The sequence below is a fragment of the Taudactylus pleione genome, unplaced genomic scaffold (genome assembly GCF_031769625.1).
Source record: "Taudactylus pleione unplaced genomic scaffold, aTauple2 ptg000397bl, whole genome shotgun sequence".
Classification (NCBI taxonomy): Eukaryota; Metazoa; Chordata; class Amphibia; order Anura; family Myobatrachidae; genus Taudactylus; species Taudactylus pleione.
In genome coordinates, this window is record NW_028284799.1 from 4,860,001 (window position 1) to 4,881,688 (window position 21,688).

The 21,688-nt window shown below is 42.7% G+C and overlaps 1 protein-coding gene across 1 annotated transcript in view; it reads left to right on the forward strand.

The window, feature by feature from the left end:
• The window catches only part of USP32 (ubiquitin specific peptidase 32), a 220,236-nt gene that overhangs the window by 170,142 nt on the left and 28,406 nt on the right, over positions 1–21,688 (forward strand). The window contains exons 17-25 of the mRNA XM_088446361.1: positions 2,939–3,093; positions 13,458–13,539; positions 14,317–14,391; positions 14,831–14,969; positions 15,908–16,013; positions 17,103–17,276; positions 19,023–19,197; positions 20,214–20,365; positions 20,890–21,001. Of these exons, the coding sequence (XP_088302487.1) occupies positions 2,939–3,093; positions 13,458–13,539; positions 14,317–14,391; positions 14,831–14,969; positions 15,908–16,013; positions 17,103–17,276; positions 19,023–19,197; positions 20,214–20,365; positions 20,890–21,001 (1,170 nt within the window). The remainder of the gene's footprint in view (positions 1–2,938; positions 3,094–13,457; positions 13,540–14,316; positions 14,392–14,830; positions 14,970–15,907; positions 16,014–17,102; positions 17,277–19,022; positions 19,198–20,213; positions 20,366–20,889; positions 21,002–21,688) is intronic.

Here is a 21,688-nt window from a genome sequence, read left to right on the forward strand (position 1 = left end):
CTATTCAGTCCAATGAAGTGTATGTCTTCCTCTGTTAGCAGTAAATCAGTAAATTACTGCTAACAGAGGAAGACATACACTTATACTTCCAGAAAATAAGCTTATACTACTGAGTGTTCTAACCAGTTCCATATCATCAAGTGTTTGTGCAGACCAGTTCCATTTTTGTGTTTACCCCTGACGAAATGCGTAGGGTCATCGCTTTGAAAAACCTGCACCTACCACATAAGAAGTCCACCTAAGAGCTCACACCTGTAAAGGTGTAGGTGGCAGATAACAACATCTATCCTTCTGTACTGGGGCAGGTTCACTAAAAGTTGTTTTATGCGATTTATGTATTTATTTGTATTGTAAATTGTTTATATTTTTACCTCTGTTGATATACCAAGAATAAAATATTCAGGTATAAGAATTATGGGCTACCATAGGGCTTTTATTTTATGAACAATATCCAAAACATAAACTTATGGTGATTTGAAGTCTAACTAGAGGGTTGTGTTTGACCAACAGCTAATATTGCAATAAATCCCCCTAAGTGGTGGAAATTTCTTCTGTTCAATTAATACTCAAAGTTGTAGCGCACCAAAGGTACCCCTTCTCTTCTATATATATATATATATATATATATATATATATATATATTCGTATATAGAAAACCACACAAAATATATTGAAATAGCCGGATCCACATAAAAGACCAGAAGGAAGGGGAGAAGTGCAGGACACAGGGCAGGGATGGCTGGCTGGACTAGGGGGGAGACAGGGAAGTCTGGCTGGAACAGGGGGGGCAGGGCAGGGAAGGCTTTAATAGTTTCTCACTACAGCTTGCCAGGTAGCAGACAGCATTTCAAATATTGTGCTGGCCGAGAACTAATCACAGCTCGCGGACCGTCTGCCAATCAGGAGCGGCCGCTCCTGATTGGCTATTGTCCCGTGAGCTCTGGCAGGCTCACGGCCTGTGCCATATTTGAAATGCCATTGACGTTATGTAAAGTCTCCCTGGCTGCCGATGCAGCACCATCTGTCACCATTCTCTCCGGGCCCGGGACTCGAGATTGGCGTCCCTGACAGTGGGAATTCGCCCTCCCGAAACCCGCAAATTATTTTGCCGCCAAAACCTGTGTGAGAAAAAAAATGAAAATTAGTCTGCCGCCCCCGTCACTTCTCCTCTTCCAGCTAAAGAATCTGATGAGATCTTGGAGGAATGCAGTTGCTGGCCTCCAGCCGGCCCACCTAGAGCTCCTGGCCCCAGAGCCCAACAGCTGTGTCTGGCCCTCCAGCCCACCCATGGTCAGTGAGAAGAAGGAAGAGCTGCAGAAGGAGGCAGAGATACCCTGCTACCTGCGAGGCTCAGGAGGAGAAGAGACCTTCAACATGTCGGGGGAAGGGGGGGGGGATGTTAAGGGGTTTTTAAGCAGGTCCTGACAATCTTTCCTTAAAATAAAGATTTTTAGGAAAAATTGGAATAGCTCTGAAGCCGAAAGAAAAAAGCTGCCTTACTTTCCATAGCTAGTAACGATCATGATTTTTTTTTCTGTTTCAATTATGTAGGAAAAACATTACAGCTGTGGGAAAAAATTATCTAATGTGGATATTGTAGTTTTTGCAGTCCCTGGGTTTAAACATCATATACTGCAACATAAAAATAATAAATGATAGAAGTTGCATGCGTTCGTGTGTGATGCAAAACAACATTTTCTTCTAGCTTTTTTAGATACTGATTACTTTCCCTTGTATCCATCTGTATTTTACCCTCGCTTCCTTTTCTGTCAATAAGAGGAGATAGCTGCTGGCTGCAAAAAAATATCTGCTACGAAGTCATTAGATGAGCTTTACATTCCTGAAACTTGGAAAATATAGAACCTTTTTTTCTCTTCCACAAAGCCTTGTACATAAAACTTTCTAGGCTTTACTAGCAGCAGATGAAATAACTTGTTAATAAAACTGTAATTTTTCTTAATCACATCCTCCTACAAAAATGCTATCTTTTTGATGCTATTGTTCAGTTGCTCCAATAATTATGTGGTGGTTCACAGTAAAGCAGTGTTCTGCTGGTTAACCATTGCAGCAGAAGAGTTTAAAGGAACAGTAAACATAAAACTGATACAAAACATCGTTAGGTGTGCCACTTATTAGCGTTCCATTCTGACCTTTTTCATAATTTCCTGTTGCCAAATGATCACTCTGGGATCCATGGGAAGGAGAGCACAGCTGAACGTGCCTATTATACAGTACTCATGACTGCAGCATGAAATCAACATTCCGCAATAGCTCTGTGACTGCTTGCCTAAGGTTACAGCATGGCTTTGCGTTTTGCACCATGTTATTAAATAAGCCTTGTGTTGTACTTTTTGCAGGCATTACAAAATGCCTGCAGAGTTGTTTTAGCATTGTTCTAAGTTAAACAGAAAGTAATCATACCTAGTGTTTCACAACAACGAAATAGAAATAGTATCCCAGATGCATTACACTCGTTGTCAGGGAACATGTCATGATATGAGAAGAGATTATTACTGGTAATCAAGATTTTGTTTTTGTCAATGTTTTCAAACACTGATCTATTAGCAAAACCAAAGCTCATCATTGGCTTTCATTTTAATATTTGTTATTAAAAGTTTCTAATTGCTTTGTAATATAAAGTAATCATTAATATCAAAGCAGACATGCCAATGTGTTCTAATGGACAGCTGCGCATTTATCTAATTCAATACAATTAAGCACCGTTTTGTAGTCTTATCCCATTCAATGTCTTTTTTACTTCCGTTTAGTGGCGTATATCACTTCATCAAATCAGAAGCTTAGCATCTTGACAGAAGGCCAAAAGCAAATATAATGCAGTACTTGTGTTAGGTATAGTGTGGGATAGCATAATAAGCATGGCGTATATACCTGAATGCAGTAGGTATTTATGTCTGTTTTTTTTTTTTTTACAAAACAGGAAACGTGCCATCCCCAAATGCACCTCTAAAAAGAGTTTTGGCATATACTGGGTGCTTCAGCCGAATGCAGACGATAAAAGAAATCCATGAATATCTTTCACAGCGTCTGCGCATAAAAGAAGAAGATATGCGACTGTGGTTATATAATAGTGAGGTAATATATAGTTCTCATAATATATTATTCAATTTCTATTAATGGTATATTTTGTATTTAATATATAGCACTGATGCAGGGCTTCCTTGAGGGGTATCAGCTGGTGTAATGTATCGTGGCTCAGGCTTAGTCGACAGACGGTAGTGGGTAGCTTTATTTTAAATGTAAAAAATGTCCCTATTATGTAAAATATTCATCAATTACCGGCATAAGTTTGTCTGTGCTAAGAAACCTCTTAGTTATGTAAATATATTCAAAACACCATCTAACCTGAGCTTTTTAACGAAGTGTTCTGTATAATCATTTAAATACATCTGCTTGATAATGGAAATATACAATAAGCCAATCATGTGGCAGCAAAGTCATGCACAAAAGCATGCTGACCTGGTCAAGAGGTTCAGATGGTGTACAGGCCACTCACCAGTTCTACCCAGTACTTGAAAGGAGTACCTAATTAAGTGGCCACTGGCTGTATTTTGAGAATGCCTAATCTGTTGAGTTTTATGGTCATTGTTAATTAATGTTATAATTAACAGCTTTTAAATTATCCTTGATTTGTTCAGAGGTACATTTACTGCAAGTCGAAACCTAGGATGTAGGTAAAATGTTTGTTTCCATATCGCGCACATCAGCACACACAATGGGATATGGTATACTCAGAGAATCTTCCATTTCAAAACCGTTCTCCACTATTGAGTGAGCCATCATTTTTAGTAGATTTGCAATATGTAGTTTATATAACTTTCAGGCTCTTACAAAAGAGTTCTATTGTGATCAAAAGTCTGCTTTCCTGGCTTCTTGGTTGTAAAGTAAATACGGAATCGGTATGATATACTGCCGAACGTGAGCCCGGCGGATGTAATACCGACACCGGAAGACAGAAAAGCGAAGATCCCGACAAGGTAAGTAACTATACTATCCCTAACCTTCTCTACCCCCCCCCTAGTGCCTAACTCCAACCTCCCCCCAGGGGTGCCTAATCCTAACCCCCCCCTTCCCCTAGCCTGACCCGATCCCAGGGGGGTGCCTAGCCCTATGTCCTCCCAGGAGCCCCTAAACCTTAAGTCTGAACATTGAATCTCACCGCTCCTTATTAGAAAGGAACAATCTCTGGTACAGTGGTTCTCTTAACTGTTTCAGGGCACCATCAACAGCACACTCCAGCTGCCAGGTGTAGTGCTCCTTGATAGGAAGGGATATTCTCCAATAACATGCTGGTAATACAGCAGGAAATGGCCCACTCCAGTTGTTGGAATTGTCCTGTTGATGCCCAAATCAAGGCTGGTGATCCTCGTTAATTCGTAGGTTAGCGCTGAGAGCAGAATGGAGCCGTGCAGCAAGATCAAATTGCTGCGGAAGATGGAATTTTGAGAGCAACGTTGTAGTTGAATGGCAGCAGACTCTTAAACACATTTATCTGCATACACCTCTAGTTTCACCAACAGTTTTGTGTGTTATGTATTTTATATTTTTGTTTAAAATATGTAGAAATGTAGGGACAATTTCACCAATGAACACAGCGAAGAGAGATTGGACATATCAGAATGTAATTTTCTTAAAAGCTTCTGACAAAAATAAATCTATTTTGTTCTTTTTTTTTTTGACAATTAATAATGGATAATTCTGACAGGAAGTATGCAATTTTTTTTTTTTATTTTTTTTTACTGTTATTACTCTTATTTCATAAAAGTGGCTTATTACATACCAACACATAAAGTCCTCTTAAAGGCCAAATTCTTGTCTTTCTTCCACATGCATTTTCCTGCAAACTTCTGCCCATATCATTAATATTACAAAGACATATTACTTCCAAGTTAAGGTCACAAGAGATGGTGCTTAACCTATGACATTTTTATGGAGGATTTGCTAGTTTTAAAAAAAGTATTGAAATTGGACTGAAAAATCCACTTGGTGAGGATGTCAATTACCTTTGCTATTCAACAGCAGACATTCTGGCTACAAACTTGCTGACCGCTACTTGAAAAGAAACAGCAAACACCAGACCTGAATAGCTGTGCAGCCAAGTGGTCTTTCAACGCTTCTGTTCATCATTACCGATTGGACCTCATATGTAATTAACCTCAGGATTTTGCAAGTGGTAATGGATAAACCCTTGCGTTAATTATGTTACCATTTTTTTTATATCCCATTGTGTGCTGCCGTGACCTTTTTGTCTTTTTACTTTGATTCGTAACTTTGAAGTGTGCACGGTGGGTTGATTACTTTTAAAACTGGACAAGGGAGTTTTGTTGGACATACATATCTGGATGTGGGGTTACCACTGTTTCACTGTGTGAGCACCTGGTGAACTCTAGAGAGAATAATTTGCGGCAAATACAGATGTAACTTTTTCTCCAACACTTCTTTAGTCTATAGGTACCTAACTGTGTCTTATAGCATAATGTGAAATATCAAAACATTTTAGAGAAAATATTGCTAGACTTTGTACACAAAAAAAAATTATTATAATTTATACAAAAATTGTATATTTGTTATTTGGGTTTTAGCATTTAGAAATTAGATTCTTAAATTTCATTTTTTTATATTTTATATACATCTGTGCAGCAGCAAAGTTCCAAACTGTACAACTGAAAAGACTTTGGGTTCTATTTTGTTTTAAAGAGACTCTCTACAATGCTCAACAGAATTAATGCAGTGGCACTTAGAGCATCATAAAATACACATATAAATTGGTGAACTCATAAATTAATTTATTAAATAAAAATTAATAAACAAACTATAAGTTCCCGGGAGTAAAGGTCAAAATAAGTCACAATACAAACATTAAACTTTAGAGCAAATAGAATACAGAATATAAAAATAAGCAAATCTTAATACTCAATACAATGTTGCTTGAGTAGAAAACTCTGATATTGAGCACAACATGAAGCCACAGTCTCAAATGTTAGCTTGAGAATAAATCCTCCTTATGTAACAGAAGGGAATAATTAGTTACCAGCGCTTTGAAACCGAGTCACAGTTCAGCTATATTTACATATATAGGGTGGCATACTTTATATATGGCTGGATGTATTTGTAGGAGAAATTCCTTGTGATACTCACTGAATATGTCCTCCCTTCTTAGCCCCGGTATTAGATGGTTAACAGCAGCTACAATGTTAAGCTGCTGACGATTGTCAGCAACATCGGGCTGTAAGTGGAGGGTATGGGGAGCCAGTTCCAGGTAATCACTCCAAAATATGACTGCTGGTTTCCCCAGTGAATCATGTCACGCTGGATCTCCGTATAGCTGTAGTAATGTAGCTTCGGCGCAGCTTGAATTGCCGGACTGCCCAGAGCAGAAAATCGCTTCTGTGATGTCAAGTGCTTCGGATATCACAGAGCAAGGAGCGGCTTCTGTGATGTAAGGTGCACAAAACAGCAAGACACCTGTAGACTTCAACGCGTTTCTCTATAGTACACGGCTTTCTCAAAAAGCAGGTGTATTAATTTTTATTTAATAAATTCATTCGTGAGTTTACCATTTTTGTGTATTTCTACTTCAGGTTCCATAGGGTATCCACAGGATACCTTGGTGTATAGGTGATGACGTCAGGCATCGGGCACCATAGAGTTAAGTTTTCAGCCTCCCAGGATGCACTAGGGTCCCCCTCCTATACCCCGCCCCCGAGCCAAGGCATCTCAGTTTAGTTTGGTGCCCGGCCGGAGTCGGTTGCACCTGTTAGAGGGGGGCCATGAAGAGCCCCTGAAGTTTTCTTCTATGCAGCTGTGGCTGCACATCTGGAAGTACAGCATGGACAGTCAGTCCTGACGTCCATGCTGTCTTCCCTACACCCCAGCCGGTACCGATCCGGGGATGCTGGTAGGCATCTGGGGTCACAGCTAGCGGTGACCCCAGATGTTCAGGACCATGGCCGGATCTAAGGGGGACAGCAGGTAAGCAGCGGGGTCCCGCGGTGGGCCACCACTGAAACATGGTCCAGAGTTCCCAGGTTGGGGGCTCCCTGGGGACTGGCTGCAGCGTGGAGCCAGGTACTAACCTGCGCTTCCACTACCCCCCTGGGACAGCGGGCCGCAGCAGAGCGGTAGCACTGCGGCGTCCCAGGGGTTAAATGCGTGCCTTCCTTGTCTCACAGCCGGCGCCTCCCCCGCTGCACACAGCCCTCTCTGCATGTGCTGACTGGCCTTGTGGCAGCGCTCCTCCCCCAGGCCGGCCTCCTCTATGCTCCTCGGTGGCCATCTTACATAGCGCATGGTGAGCGTGGAAGCGGTGGCATCGCGGTCTGGGTCCCCCGGCATACCTCTCCTCCGTCTGGTTCAGGTCTGTGTATGCAGCGCTGTGTCCTACCAGGCTCTGTGTCTGTGTAGTTGATTATCAGCGCTGGTAGTGCAGGAATTGAATTTCTTTGCATTGTATGTGACTTCTGCTAGCGCTGCTGCCTGTACTTTCATTTCTACTGTCAGCTTTTTCACTGTCCCTGATCCTTTTCTACTAAAGCCCTTGCGGTGCGGTGATTGCAGGGTGGTCTCACACTATACTACGAGTATCAGTGAGAGGGGTCACATACTTACCACACGTTTACCATCATGTCTGAAAGTGACTTTCCTCTCCAGCTTTTATGTACTACATGCAAGGTACCTATAGCGGAGGGGGACGGTAGTGCGGAGGGGCTATGTCGGCAGTGTTATTTATTGACGCGGCCGATTACTGTCACGGCTCCGGTACAGGAACCGCCCTGGGCCTGTTTCGCCAAAGCGCTTACAACCCTCGTGGGCCAGTTAGCTCCGCAGCCTGCCTTCCCTCAGATGGGATTGTCCCAGCAGTCAGTGGTGTCGTCACCCATGCAGGGTTTCCCGAGACAATTGATGGTACCCCACAGTCTCCCTATTTCCCCTCCGCAGGTCGCTCATGTGCCTGCGTGGGTTAATTCGTTAACAAGCTCTGTACAGCATTTGTCAGACGTGTTGCAAGGGGAGTCTGTGTTGCGTCCTCACAAACAGCCGGTGGCGTCTCTGTCTGCTCCTTATGAGGATGACGACAGGACGTTCGATGATGGGGAGATTCTGGATCTTTCTGACCAGGAACCTCCCCGTACTAAAGAGTCGGATGCTAAGGTTTATATACCTGGCCTTATTCGTGCAGTCCGCACTGCTTTAGTTATTGAGGATGAGGAGCCTCCGGTTTCAAAATCCAAATACGCCTTTTTCAAGGATGTTAAGGGCGATGCCACAGTGTTTCCTTTTTCGGGGCAATTAGTGGACCACCTAGAGGAAGCGTGTAAACATCGAGGCAAACGGTATCAGCCTCAAAGGCGTTTAGCAGTGGCGTATCCGTTTGCGGACATTTATTTTGCTAAGTGGGAATCTCCGCCACAGGTGGATTCCCATGTAAAACGCCTGGTCCGAAGTGCCACGTTGCCCATGCCCTCCATGTCCTCCTTAAAGGATGCTACGGACCGTAAGGTGGAAATCTGCCTAAAGTCCATTTATTCCCTGGTGGGGGGGGGGGGGCAGCTAGGCCGGCTATGGCCATTTGTTGGGTAGCCAGAGCTATGGAGCGCTGGGCTGACACTTTGGAGGCGTCCTTCGATTCCGACTGTTCGGCTGAACAGATGGAGTTGATCGGCAATCTCCGGGATTCGGCCACTTATATCAACGAAGCGGCCTTGGATATCAGTACCCTGGCGTCTCGCATTTCTTCGGCAGCTGTGGCTGCTCGTCGCACCTTATGGTTGCGATCTTGGAAGGCGGACGCTGATTCCAAAAAGGGCTTGGAAGCGTTGCCTTTTAACAGAGGTTCTATTTTTTCCGGACCTGGACAAAATTGTAGCCACACTGACGGCAGCCAAATCGGCATGTCTCCCGTCTGCTGCAGTTCCTTCCGGTTCAGGTACGTCGTCCTTTCGGCCTTATAGGGCCCAGGGTAGGCCTAAAGCACAATCCTTTCCCCGACAGGCTGGCCCCAAAAAATCGGCCAAGCCCCGGAAGCAGGCCTGGAGTACCAGGCGTCCGGCCCCTAAGCCAGATGACAAGCCTGCGGCCTGACGGTCCGGGCCTCCCTTTGGGGGATCCCAAAGTGGGAGGCTGCCTGCTGCAGTTCGCCCGGTGTTGGTCGGTCACCACGACAGACACTTGGGTTCTCGAGGTGGTCTCCCACGTGTATGCCCTCTCCTTCCGGCACAGACCCCCGTCTCGACTCTTCACCACGAGTCTGCCATCAGACCGGAACAAAGCCACGGAACTGCGGAAGGTCTTGCACACTATGCTCCAGGCTGGAGTTATAGTGCCTGTTCCATCCTCCCAGAAGGGCCAGGGTTTCTATTCCAATCTCTTTTTGGTGCAGAAACCCAGTGGGTCGTTTCGTCCGATACTCAACCTCAAAGCTCTCAACAAGTCTTTGCGGGTGCCGATGTTTCGGATGGAGGCCCTACGGTCCATCATTCTGGCGCTGGAACCTGGGGACTACATGGTGTCATTGGACATACAGGACGCTTACCTGCATGTCCTTATTCTTTTACGCCATCAGCAGTTCCTCAGGTTTGCAATCCGCAGCGAACACTTTCAGTTCCGGGCGCTACCTTTTGGCCTGGCGACAGCACCACGTGTTTTCACCAAGGTGATGGCGGTCATGGCGGCTTCCCTGCGGCTGCAGGGAGTCCGCATGTTGCCGTACTTGGACGACCTTCTCTTAGTGGCAGGATCTCCGGAGCTCCTTCTACGCCACTTGGACCTGACCATTGCGGTACTGCAACGGCACGGCTGGTTAATAAACTGGCAGAAGTCCACCCTGATCCCGTCTCAGCGGATTCTGCACCTCAGAGCCTTATTGGAGTCTGGACAGCAAAGGATCTTTGTGACGGGGGAAAAGATCTCTGCCTTGCAGTTGAGGGTGCGCAGTTGTCTACAGAGCCGCCGGGTGTCTCTGCACTCGGCGATGAGGTTACTGGGCTCCATGGTGTTGGTATTCGACATGGTGGAATATGCCCAGTTTCACTGCAGACCTCTGCAGCACCTGATCCTGTCCAAATGGAATGGACTGCCTCAGAGTCTAAAGTCCCAGACGATGGTGCTCACTCCGGAGGTTCGCCTGTCCCTAGCCTGGTGGTTGCAGACGACCCATCTCAACAAGGGTCGTCCGTTCTGGGTGGCGAATTGGGTCCTGTTAACAACGGACGCCAGTCTTCGGGGCTGGGGAGCAGTCTCTGGTCCACACTTGTTCCAGGGCAGGTGGACTCAGGCAGAAACAGAGCTTCCGATAAACATTCTGGAGCTCCGCGCGGTGTTCAATGCCCTCCGGCAGGCACATCGGGTTCTCCAAGGTCACCCAGTGCAGGTCCAGTCGGACAACGCTACCACCGTGGCCTACATAAATCTGCAAGGAGGAACCCGAAGTCGGACAACTCTCGTAGAGGTGTCCCGAATCCTGGTATGGGCGGAGTGCAATCTCCCGGCCATATCAGCAGTCTTCATCCCGGGAGTGCTAAACTGGGAGGCGGACTTTCTAAGTCGCCAGGACGTTCATCCGGGGCAATGGTCCCTGCACCCGGACGTTTTTCAACTGCTGGTGGACAGGTGTGGTCTTCCAGAGATCGACCTCATGGCGTCCCGACACAACAACAAATTGCCGGTGTACGGGTCTCGCACAAGAGACGAAAAGAGGCGTCTCTGGTGGATGCTCTGTCCGTCCGGTGGACGTTCCGGTTCGCTTATCTGTTCCCTCCGTTTTCCCTTCTTCCGCGGGTAATCCGGAAATTCAAACAGGAGTTAGGAACGCTCCTGTTGATAGCTCCCGCATGGCCCAGACGGCACTGGTTCTCAGACCTTCGGGGTCTGTCCGTGGACAGTCCTCTGCGGTTGCCGCTATGACCGGACCTTCTGTCACAGGGTCCTTGTCTTCACCCGGACCTGCCTCGGCTGTCTTTGACGGCGTGGCTGTTGAGATGGCCATGTTAAGGTCCAGGGGCTTTTCCAGCTCTGTATTGCGAACCATGCTAAGAGCTCGGAAACCGTCTTCCGTAAGAATATACCATCGCGTGTGCCATACGTTCTTCCAGTGGTGTCGACCGAGAGGTTATGCACCGCGGGAGTTTAGTCTGTCTAGAGTGCTAGCCTTCCTACAAGCGGGACTAGACCATGGGCTTCGCCTTGCTTCTTTGAAGGTGCAGGTTTCTGCCCTGTCTGTCTGGTTTCATCGTAGGATTGCTACAATCCCTGATGTGCGCACCTTTATGCAAGGTGTTCTGCGAATTCAGCCGCCATTTGTCCCACCTGTGGCGCCTTGGGACTTGGCTGTGGTCCTGAGGGCTCTCCAGGGACCGCCGTTTGAACCACTGGGCTCAGTGGATCTTAAATGGCTAACAGCTAAGACTGTTTCCTTCTGGCCACAGCTTCGGACGTGTTTCTGATTTAGGGGCTCTCTCTTGTATACCCCCTTCTTGATTTTTCATTGGAACAGGTCAGTGCTGCGCACTTGTCCTGAATTTCTTCCCAAAGTTGTTTCCCAGTTTCATGTTAACGAGGAAATAGTTGTTCCGGCTTTTAACTCACCTGGCCTTTCAGTGGGTGAGGCCACTTTGGATGTTGTACGGGCCTTAAGGACTTATGTTGACCGCACTTCTTCATTTAGGAAGTCGGACGCCTTGTTTGTCCTCTATGGCTTCCGTAAAAAGGGTTGGCCTGCTTCAAAGCAAACTTTGGCAGCCTGGATCCGTATGGCGATTTCTGAAGCTTATCTTCATGAATGCCTGCCGGTTCCTCCTTCTGTGAAGGCTCATTCCACTAGGTCTGTGGGTCCTTCGTGGGCAGCTCGACGTGGTGCCTCTGCAGTCCAGATCTGCAAGGCGACCACGTGGTCCTCTGTCTATACCTTTGTGAGGTATTACGCGTTTGACACCTTTGCCTCTCAGGATGCTTCCTTCGGGCGGCGGATTCTCCTTTCAGCACAGGATCGTCCCCACCCTTAAAGGATACTGCTTTGGGACATCCCCAAGGTATCCTGTGGATACCCTATGGACCCTGAAGTAGAAAATATGAGATATGGTAGGAACTTACCCTTGTTATCTCTATTTCTACGAAGTCCATAGGGTTCCACAGGACTCCCGCCCTGTCGCACCTGTGCTGCAGATGGGCTTTACTCTGGTCACCGTTTTTTCCGTCTCCCTCTGGTGAGAATGTGATTCTTGTGTGTGTCCAGATCTTTTTTCTCTCTCTTCCTTCTCCTCCTCCGGCCTATGGCTTGGTAACTAACTGAGATACCTTGGCTCGGGGGCGGGGTATAGGAGGGGGACCCTAGTGCATCCTGGGAGGCTGAAAACTTATCTCTATGGTGCCCGATGCCTGACGTCATCACCTGTACCCCAAGGAATCCTGTGGAACCCTATGGACTTCGTAGAAATAGAGATAACAAGGGTAAGTTCTTACCATATCTCATATTTTTATGATGCTCTAAGCACCACTGCATTAATTCTGTTTGGTTGTTTTTGCGTGGAAACTGACAATCCCCACTTTTTGCTTAGTTGGCAGCTGGAACATCGATATATTTACTTAACACAGGTGGGATAGAGGCGCCAGGGTATTTTTCTGATTACCCTTTCTATGATGCTGACCTGGCGGTGGTAACATATATAGTACCTTCCTTTTACCCTGGCTTGTTAGTCCTTTTTGTGCTTGAATGACCGAGGTCACAAATGCACACCAGTCTCGAGCTTCCAGTGAAGTTTCTCCGAAAGTTTTTTACATTTTTAAATAAAAAAAATGTACAATAAGTTTACATTGAAAAATGCTCTTTATAATGAAATGAAGCATATTTTCCTGTATCGCCCCCTGCTACCACCATCCTGCTGAGATAGCAATGAACAGGTACTGTTGCTGTCCTTGATCCAGTTGCATTAAGTAATTTTTCCCTGTGATGGTCACTGTCTCTGATACCGGACATTCTCCATCGCATCCTGTAGTAAAACGTGGATTCCCTAATGTCTTTGAAAGCAGATGTTTCATTTCATGTCTATACTAAGTACGGGGATGTAATATTAGAAATTCATCTGAAAGTACTCATCTGATAGAGTCCCTGATAACTGGTTTGATGTTATTATCAGAAATATGGGTAAGTTAAAATTAAAACGTACCGGAAATGGATTCTTATTAATAAAGACCAGTGTTCTGTAAGGAATCTGGAATTATTGGTTGGTCTGTACAGGTATGTGTTCTAAATGTCAACTTGAGCCACAAACAAGTGTTATTTAATAGGTGAAGGACATTGGGAGGATCAGGAGTAGCACAGATCTAAACTAGATTCCATGCTATTAATGCAGGGTGCAAATGTATTATCTAAAAGTGCCAAAATGTTTGTTTTTGTGGACACATTTTTGTGATCTGAAAAGTAAATTTCCTCTCTCTTTCACTAGAACTATCTCACTCTTTTGGACGATGAAGATCATAAGCTAGAGTATCTCAAAATTCAGGATGATCAACACTTGGTAATAGAAGGTATTAGAAACATTCTATGATATAAATGTTTAGCAGAAGTGAACAAAATGAATGGAAATTATGTATGTACCTTACATTCTAAACATTTTCATAAAACTCCATTCCCTTGTGAAAGAGCAAAGTTACTTTATTCATTAAGTTCCTTATTTTTACACACATTTCACAGTTAATATGTAGTCATTCACATCAATCCCTGCCCCAATGAAGCTTACAATCTAAATTCCCTACCACAAACACACACATGCACCAACTACAGTTCATTTATGTGTCAGAAGCCAATTAACCAGTATGTCTTTGTATTGTGGGGAGAAACTGGAGCACCAGCAGGAAACTCATCCAAAGTCATGACCTCAGTGCTGTGAGGTAGTAGTGCTAATCGCTGAGCCACCTTGCTGCCTATAATTACAGCCTACCATTCATTTCTTGTCTCTTAATTTCCTTTATGTATTAAAGTCAGCTGGTCAAGATTCTGTAAGCCATCACTGCTTTTAGTAAAAATGGTGATATTGAGGGTTGCTTATCAATTCATTACTTTTACGTTGATCTTCAGCATAATGCAACATTCCCCTTAGTTAGAATAAAGATTTAATGTTCTCTGTTCATGACTTACAGTATATGCGAAGGGTTTCATATTTTTTTTATGCAAGTTTTTTCTTTTGGTTAGCACTTTCTTTACTTAATGTTGGAATGTTTGTACTTAATAATTTTCCAACCAATCAGAACATTATCGTCAGTCAGTTTTATAATAGTATTTTTGTGTGTGTGGTTATTTTGTAGTACGCAACAAAGATATGAGCTGGCCAGAAGAAATGTCTTTTATTGCAAACAGCAGCAAAATAGATAGACATAAAGGTAAGGCTAAAGGTTAAGTAACAACACATATGAGTTTATTGAATTGGGAAATAGTATAAGAAGAAAACCATATAATTGCTTACATATCACAGTATAAATTACTCATTCTCTCAGTAAATTGTAATATAGCGTATTTAGGCAAGGTGTTTTGTTACTCTTTATAAACCTGATATGTCATCTGATTTTTATTTATTTATTTATTTACATTTTTCAAATTATCATTACATTTATTACAGATAGGTTATTGCCTTAATTCTATAAGTCTTATCTTCATGAGATTTTGTGTCTTATTTGTAAAACCACTCAGCTATTTTCTGTTTCCTGCTAACATTAGTACATTTTACAGTTACATTTTATATAAAGCACTGTATTCATGTTTTTTTTTCTAACGGTTTCCCATTATGGCTTTATCTATAATAGAAGATATTTATATTTCTAGTCCCCACTGAAAAGGGAGCAACAGGGCTCAGCAACTTGGGAAACACCTGCTTTATGAATTCCAGTATCCAGTGTGTCAGCAACACACAGCCGCTAACAAAGTATTTCATCTCAGGGAGACATCTGTATGAGCTAAATAGGTAATTAAATACACCTTTTATATTTTATTATTAAAACTATTGCCATTCAATTGATTAATTACGATTTATGAGCTCCCCACAAATAAAAATAGTGATAGCTTTGTGCCCCGAAGTATTAAGAATTCCTATACTTATTTCTTTTGAAAACAATAAATGACACCCCACGTCGCAATTTTAACTTATTGTGCCATTCAAGAATTATCTTGTATAATAATATAACATCCTCCAATCTTTACTAGTCATATCTGCAACTTATGCTAATGCTAGTATCAGCCCTTCCACTAGTGAACAAGCATGTGCCTGAATTTGCAGGGACTGGGACGCCCACTTTGATCGTCTTTAGACGCCACCATTGCAGCTTGTGCCAGCCCTGTGGCAGGTGCAGATTTGCTGTCTGATTATGGCCTCCTATGTGACTGATTAAGTGTCTGTGTGCGCAACCAGTTCAGCAGCACACCTGTGACACTCCCATAACAGGCCTATAGGACGGACCATTTTTTTTCTCCTCCTACATTTCTTATACTGTGCGTCTCAATCGCAGCTGCGCCTCTGTGCAACAACTTTGTAACGCATGCACGATACAAGTTTTAGGGATTTTTGCACACGTGCAGTAGCAAAAGAACGCTCAACTCCGTGACCATCGGCATTGCTTGCAGCTCAGAATCGGGTGCAAAGTGATTAGTGAACATTATCATGACAAGCTGCAGAGACATCCTTCTACCATAAGTTGCCAATTTATTAAGAAGATGATCTGGGGCTACAATGTCATTCTCACAGATAGTACCACTTTTATTTGTAGCTCCAAAAACATAGTAATTTCCACAATCATTTAATTGGAAATAAAAAATGTTTTTACAACATGTTAGAAGCTCTCATTGGAGAAACATTATGCGAGTTATTTTGAAACATTATGCCAAACTACTGATTTCACATTTTAGGATGAACCCTATAGGAATGAAAGGACATATGGCAAAATGCTATGGTGATCTGGTTCAAGAGTTGTGGAGTGGGACTCAGAAGAATGTAGCTCCTCTTAAGTTAAGGGTGAGTTTTGTGGAATTGCATGTGTATTGTCTTTAGTAATACCCCTTTTACACCGGAGCTAAAACCCGGGTTATTGCAGGGTTAACCCGGGCAGCTTCTTGGAGTAAAAGGGGTGAGGGTTGGATCACCGGGTCGAGTGACCCGGCAATCCAACCCAGGTACACAGCAGGGTTTAAAACGGGCGTAGCCCGTGAAACCCTGCTGTGTGTACGGCGCACTCCAGGTCTTGATGACCTGGAGTGAGCCGCATGCCGGCCGATTGGTCCGGCTTCAGTGGCGCTTGGAGATGACGTCATCTCCAAGCGTCCACTTTCACGCCGGAAAAGTCGGGCCTATGCAGACCCGACTGCGGTGTGAGCGGCGCCGACTCGGGAATATCCCGAGTCAGCGCCGGGTAAATTCCGGGTCTGATCCGGATAGGAACTTTTTTCCAACTCCAGGTCAGACCCGGAATTTTGGTGGAAAAGGGGTATTATACTGTATTGTATGTAAACAAGAGTTTTGGCTTTGATTCTTGTTAGTAGTGTTGGAAGGCACTGAAATAACTACTAAGATTTGTTATATTTGCGACTCCTTTACTTTTATATATGCAAATCAGAATATTAAAATGAGTCCAAGTATGTGGCTTGTGAAGAACAATGTATATAAAAGGCATAGAAGGTACCAGGACAACCATTGGTATAATAATACTGTATATTATGGCTGGGGTAGTACAGTTAAAATATATATATATTTTTTTTCAACCAAGTACACTTAAGAATCCAGCATGTTGACATGTTCCATGTAAAATTTTTTATAATTCTTTGTGGCATCATAGAATATTTTAACACGTGAAAAACAAAACATTAAATATGTTCCTGCTCTTATAGCATTGTCAGAGCTAGTGTAAATTACACCATTTTTTAGTCAGTCCCAACCAAGTGACACTAATTCCATGACTGTTACTATGGGACAATTTGTAGTGATTATATGAGAGCTTTGTGTTCAGGAATGTGCGGTCACAGAAACAAAAGGGCTTCCACAGATCAAGCTGAAAAATAAGTTAATTAGTAAATTAAAAGTGTGACAAGTTTATTAATGTTTTTACAGTGGACTATAGCAAAGTATGCCCCTCGGTTCAATGGCTTTCAGCAGCAGGACTCCCAGGAACTGCTTGCGTTTCTACTAGATGGTCTCCATGAAGATCTCAATAGAGTCCATGACAAACCGTATGTTGAGCTTAAGGACAGTGATGGACGACCAGACTGGGAAGTTGCTGCAGAGGTTAGATATTAAACAATGTGTTATTTATTTGTAAACACTAAACACACTATGCTTAATATAGTAGAGAACATTTTTACATTTTATTTTACATTTGTATTACCAGACATGGGGTCTCAACATTCTATACTTTAGAAATAGATTGCAACATCATCAATCACTTCACCATGCTCAGGCATGATTAATATACACAAACATGGTTCAAGCAATTTCAATGCATTTATTTTCATTGTTAAAGGACAACTCAACTCCAAATATAAGTTGGTTAACATGAAGGACTACTTTTATTAAGTTTTAAAATCAGTTCAAGATCAGTTTAAACTAGAGAGGAGCGGGTTCGGTTTTACTCGGATTTACTCTGTTCTTTACGCCCAAATTATCGCAAGTTCAGGTTAGTTCAGATTTATTTTATTGGCTATCCAAAACACCTGATAGCCGATAGCCAATAAAATGCAGTTTTTGAGATCCGAGTAAAACCGAACCCGCTCATCTCTAGTTTAAACCAATGTAAAAGTATCACAGTAAAACAGTTTTGAACCATTTGTGTGCTTGAGTTTGCATACTTAACATATGCCTATTGTCCCCCTGGGTCACACTGGTTTGTGGCAGAAGAGTGCTGAGCTTGTGGTACAGACCCAGGCACCTTATGTGGCGCACCAGTGCAGAAGTAACGTTATTTTGTACATTGAAATTATTGTAATGTGGTAAAAGATTGTTTTTTGATGTGAGGAGGAGAACACAGCCGTTTCCACTCTGCAGGAGGACTTCAATATTGTACCAGCTAAGAGTTAGCAGTCTGTAGGTCTCATACTGTACTTTAAATGGGACCAGCTTTGTACCTCCCATGTTACACTTCCACAGAGAAGTACAGTACCTTTGTAGACACATTCCAAGCTACGTGATGTAAAGGTTTTTATACAGTGGCGAAGCTTGTGATTTATCACCATGCTTTTCTAGGAAATTCACCTTTCCTTGCTGTTAAAACAAGTCAAATGGAGCACTTGGGCTAATCTGCTGTATATAGGGAAGGATGGAGTGATGACTAAATGGGCTATAGCTGGGTATTAGGAAAGACCAACACACTGTGCTGGACATGACACCTTTTATAGGCATGTATTTTTCCATGATGTAATAAGTTCTTTAAATCATATCTCTTTACAAGACATTCATAACAGACAAAAGACAAATTGTGAGAAGTTTGGATGATAATTAAATTTGGTCTAACAAACAATTGGATTTCAAATTGGTTCTATTTATCCTAATATATGGCTTGACAGCTGTACAGCCAGCTTCCCATATGTTATTAAATGCGTTTAAAGTAATTGGATCTGAAATATCAATTTAGATTTCCCTTTAAGCATTCCCATTTTATATTATGTTTGCAATTGCCAGGTTTGATTAGGCTGCATAACTGCTACATAGCCAGGAGCATGATTGTGAACACTACATGAGCATTTTGGATCATGCTGAATTAATGGAAAAAGTAGTGGTTAATGGCTTTTCAATTGGAGGTGCCATATGCAGAGCTGTTCTATATCCTTCTATATAGGGGGTGTACGTTGCAAATCCTTCTAACTAAATAAATAAAAACGAAGATTAGACCATGTGTCACCCAACATCTTATTGCCTTTGAGGGTGTTGAATTATTCAATTATTTTTGCTAAAATTGGCAATAATTTAGATTTGTACAGCTATGCTCCTTCTCCGCTAATGTGTTTTGAAAACCTAGTTTCTTATGTTTTTCTACAGGCATGGGACAATCACTTGAGAAGAAATAGGTCGATAGTTGTAGACTTGTTTCATGGACAGTTGAGATCTCAAGTGAAATGTAAAACGTGTGGCCATGTTAGTGTCAGATTTGATCCATTCAACTTTCTCTCCCTGCCTCTCCCTATGGACAGTTACATGCATTTGGAAATCACAGGTTGGTGGATATACGATTTCCATTTTAATATCGGAGTATACTGATGACATGCTACATGTGGCATGAGTGAGATAGATCATACATTTATCAAATTGTTGAGATCTCTCTCCACAAGATGTAGGATACATGAAATGTAACAACACTTATATAACACGCAACTGCACTCGACTCTTCGACATCTGTCTGTTATTTATTGGTATTTGATTATAGAAGTTCAGACAAATTGTGATAATGCAGAGAGCTCATGTGTACCACACAATCACTACTGTAGTAATAGTCTTTGATTTCCTCATGACTTTGAAATGCTGTAAGTAAAACTTGTACTGCAGATTCCACTTGCTGTCATATAAACTGTTTATTACACAACAGGGGCAATTTAAATATAAAGCGATGTATCGGCAATGTGCCAGCAATGGCACCCTACACCATACATTTTACCTCGCAGCCTCATAGGGGCATTCAGACAAGTGCATAGTTTAGGACAGACAATTAACTATTCTCACACCATTACATAGGGTTACATAGGCAATCCCACTTTTGACAATTTAAATGATTTTGTTCTATACTTTTATTTTTTTTCACACCACTTGCTTAATAACGTGGTGCTGTATGCACAGGGTTGGGTACAAAATCCCGGCTGTCAGATTGCCGCTGGTCAGAATACCGACAGTGGCATCCCGACAGCATGGTAAGTGTTTTCGAAACCCTAACCCTCCCTCCCTGGTGCCTAAGCCTAACCTCTCTTCATGATGCCGACGGTCGGGAAACTGGTGCCGGGATGCTGACCACATCCTGTATGCACAATATGTTTAACCCATAGCAACAAACCGGGCTCTTACTGTGTTCTAGTACAGTGTAGACAATGACCATAAATGTTTGATTTATTAAGTTACTGCATGTGACACTGTGGAATTAAATAGAATTTTCGTTTGCCATCTATTAAAAATTCTGTAAGTAATGACCAAGAAAAGTTAATCTAAAAGTAAGTTAACATATTTCCTAATTTGCATTTTAAGTTATTAAATTAGATGGCAGCACTCCTATACGGTATGGGCTGAGACTAAACATGGATGAGAAGTACACGGGGCTGAAGAAACAGCTGAGTGAGCTATGTGGTTTGAAGCCTGAGCAGATCCTTTTGGCAGAAGTACATGGGTCTAACATTAAGGTAATGATTGTTTTATTGTGCAAGTTCTCACACTTGGGGCATGGGTTGAGTCGCATGGGAAAAGTGCCTGGAGGTATGAGTAGAAATATGTATTATATATATATATATATATATATATATATATATATATATATTAATCTATAAGGTATTTATATAGCGTACAAATATTCTGCAGCACTTTTACAGAGAATATATAGTCCTTCACATCAATCCCTGCCCCAGATGATTTTACACTCTCTGTTCCCTATGTCATGGGCACAGATATATATATACAGATGTGTCTTCATACACTATTGGTGTAGTCACGCCAAACAGCAGGTGAATAGCTCTCTGCAACTGCACAGCACAGGGCTTCTCCTATGGCTAGGAACCACTTTTACACTCAAAGCGAATGAATCATCTAATGTGTCAGTGCTCATGCAATAAGTCCATTGGAACAGTCAAAGCTGCAAGCCTGTACTAGTTTGTATCTTTCTTTGAGCAAGATAGAATTGTCTGATCTAAAATCTCACTGTTATTTATAGAACTTTCCCCAAGATAACCAGAAAGTCCGACTGTCGGTGAGTGGCTTTCTCTGTGCTTTTGAGATTCCAATTCCTGGATCTCCTACATCAGCCACAAGCCCCACTCAACCAGGTGAGAACTAGTTGGTGTGAAAGCATAATATAAATTGGTCTTTTCTGTCTCATACACCACCAGATTTTACAGTGTCATTATTTAACTACTAATTCTTCTCCCTGAGTTCATATACTCTCAAGAGCTTTTGTACAAACTTTGCAGTTGAATTAACACTTTTTAACATGCAATAAGTATTGTATCACTTATCATTTTTGGCGTTTTCTTACACCTGTGTTTTTTCTTTCTTAAAAGGTAAAGTTTCTTTTGTTGATCCACACAGATAGAACTGCCTGACTCAGAGTTATATACTTCCCCCAATGCAGATTGATACCTGCCAAGCAGAAATTGCTGATATTTCTTCAGATTGAAGAACTAACATACATATTAAAAATGTTACGCTATTGTCATTTGGCATTTGTAGTATTTAAAATCACAGCTCTAAAATGTATTTGTTAAACATCTGGAGAAGGCGTTATGGGATTCTTATTGGTGCTCTAGATAGTTATCACTCGTGAATGAAGGGGTCAAGCAGTAACTGGATGAGCAGGAAATACCATCAGTCGGGATCCTGGTGGTCAGAATCCCGATGCCGGGATTCCGACAGGGTTAACATACCGACACTTGTTGGTTGGTATGCTAACCCTCCCCCTTTTCCTACCCTAACCCCAACCCCTCTTTGGTGCCTAACCCTAACCTTCCCCATAG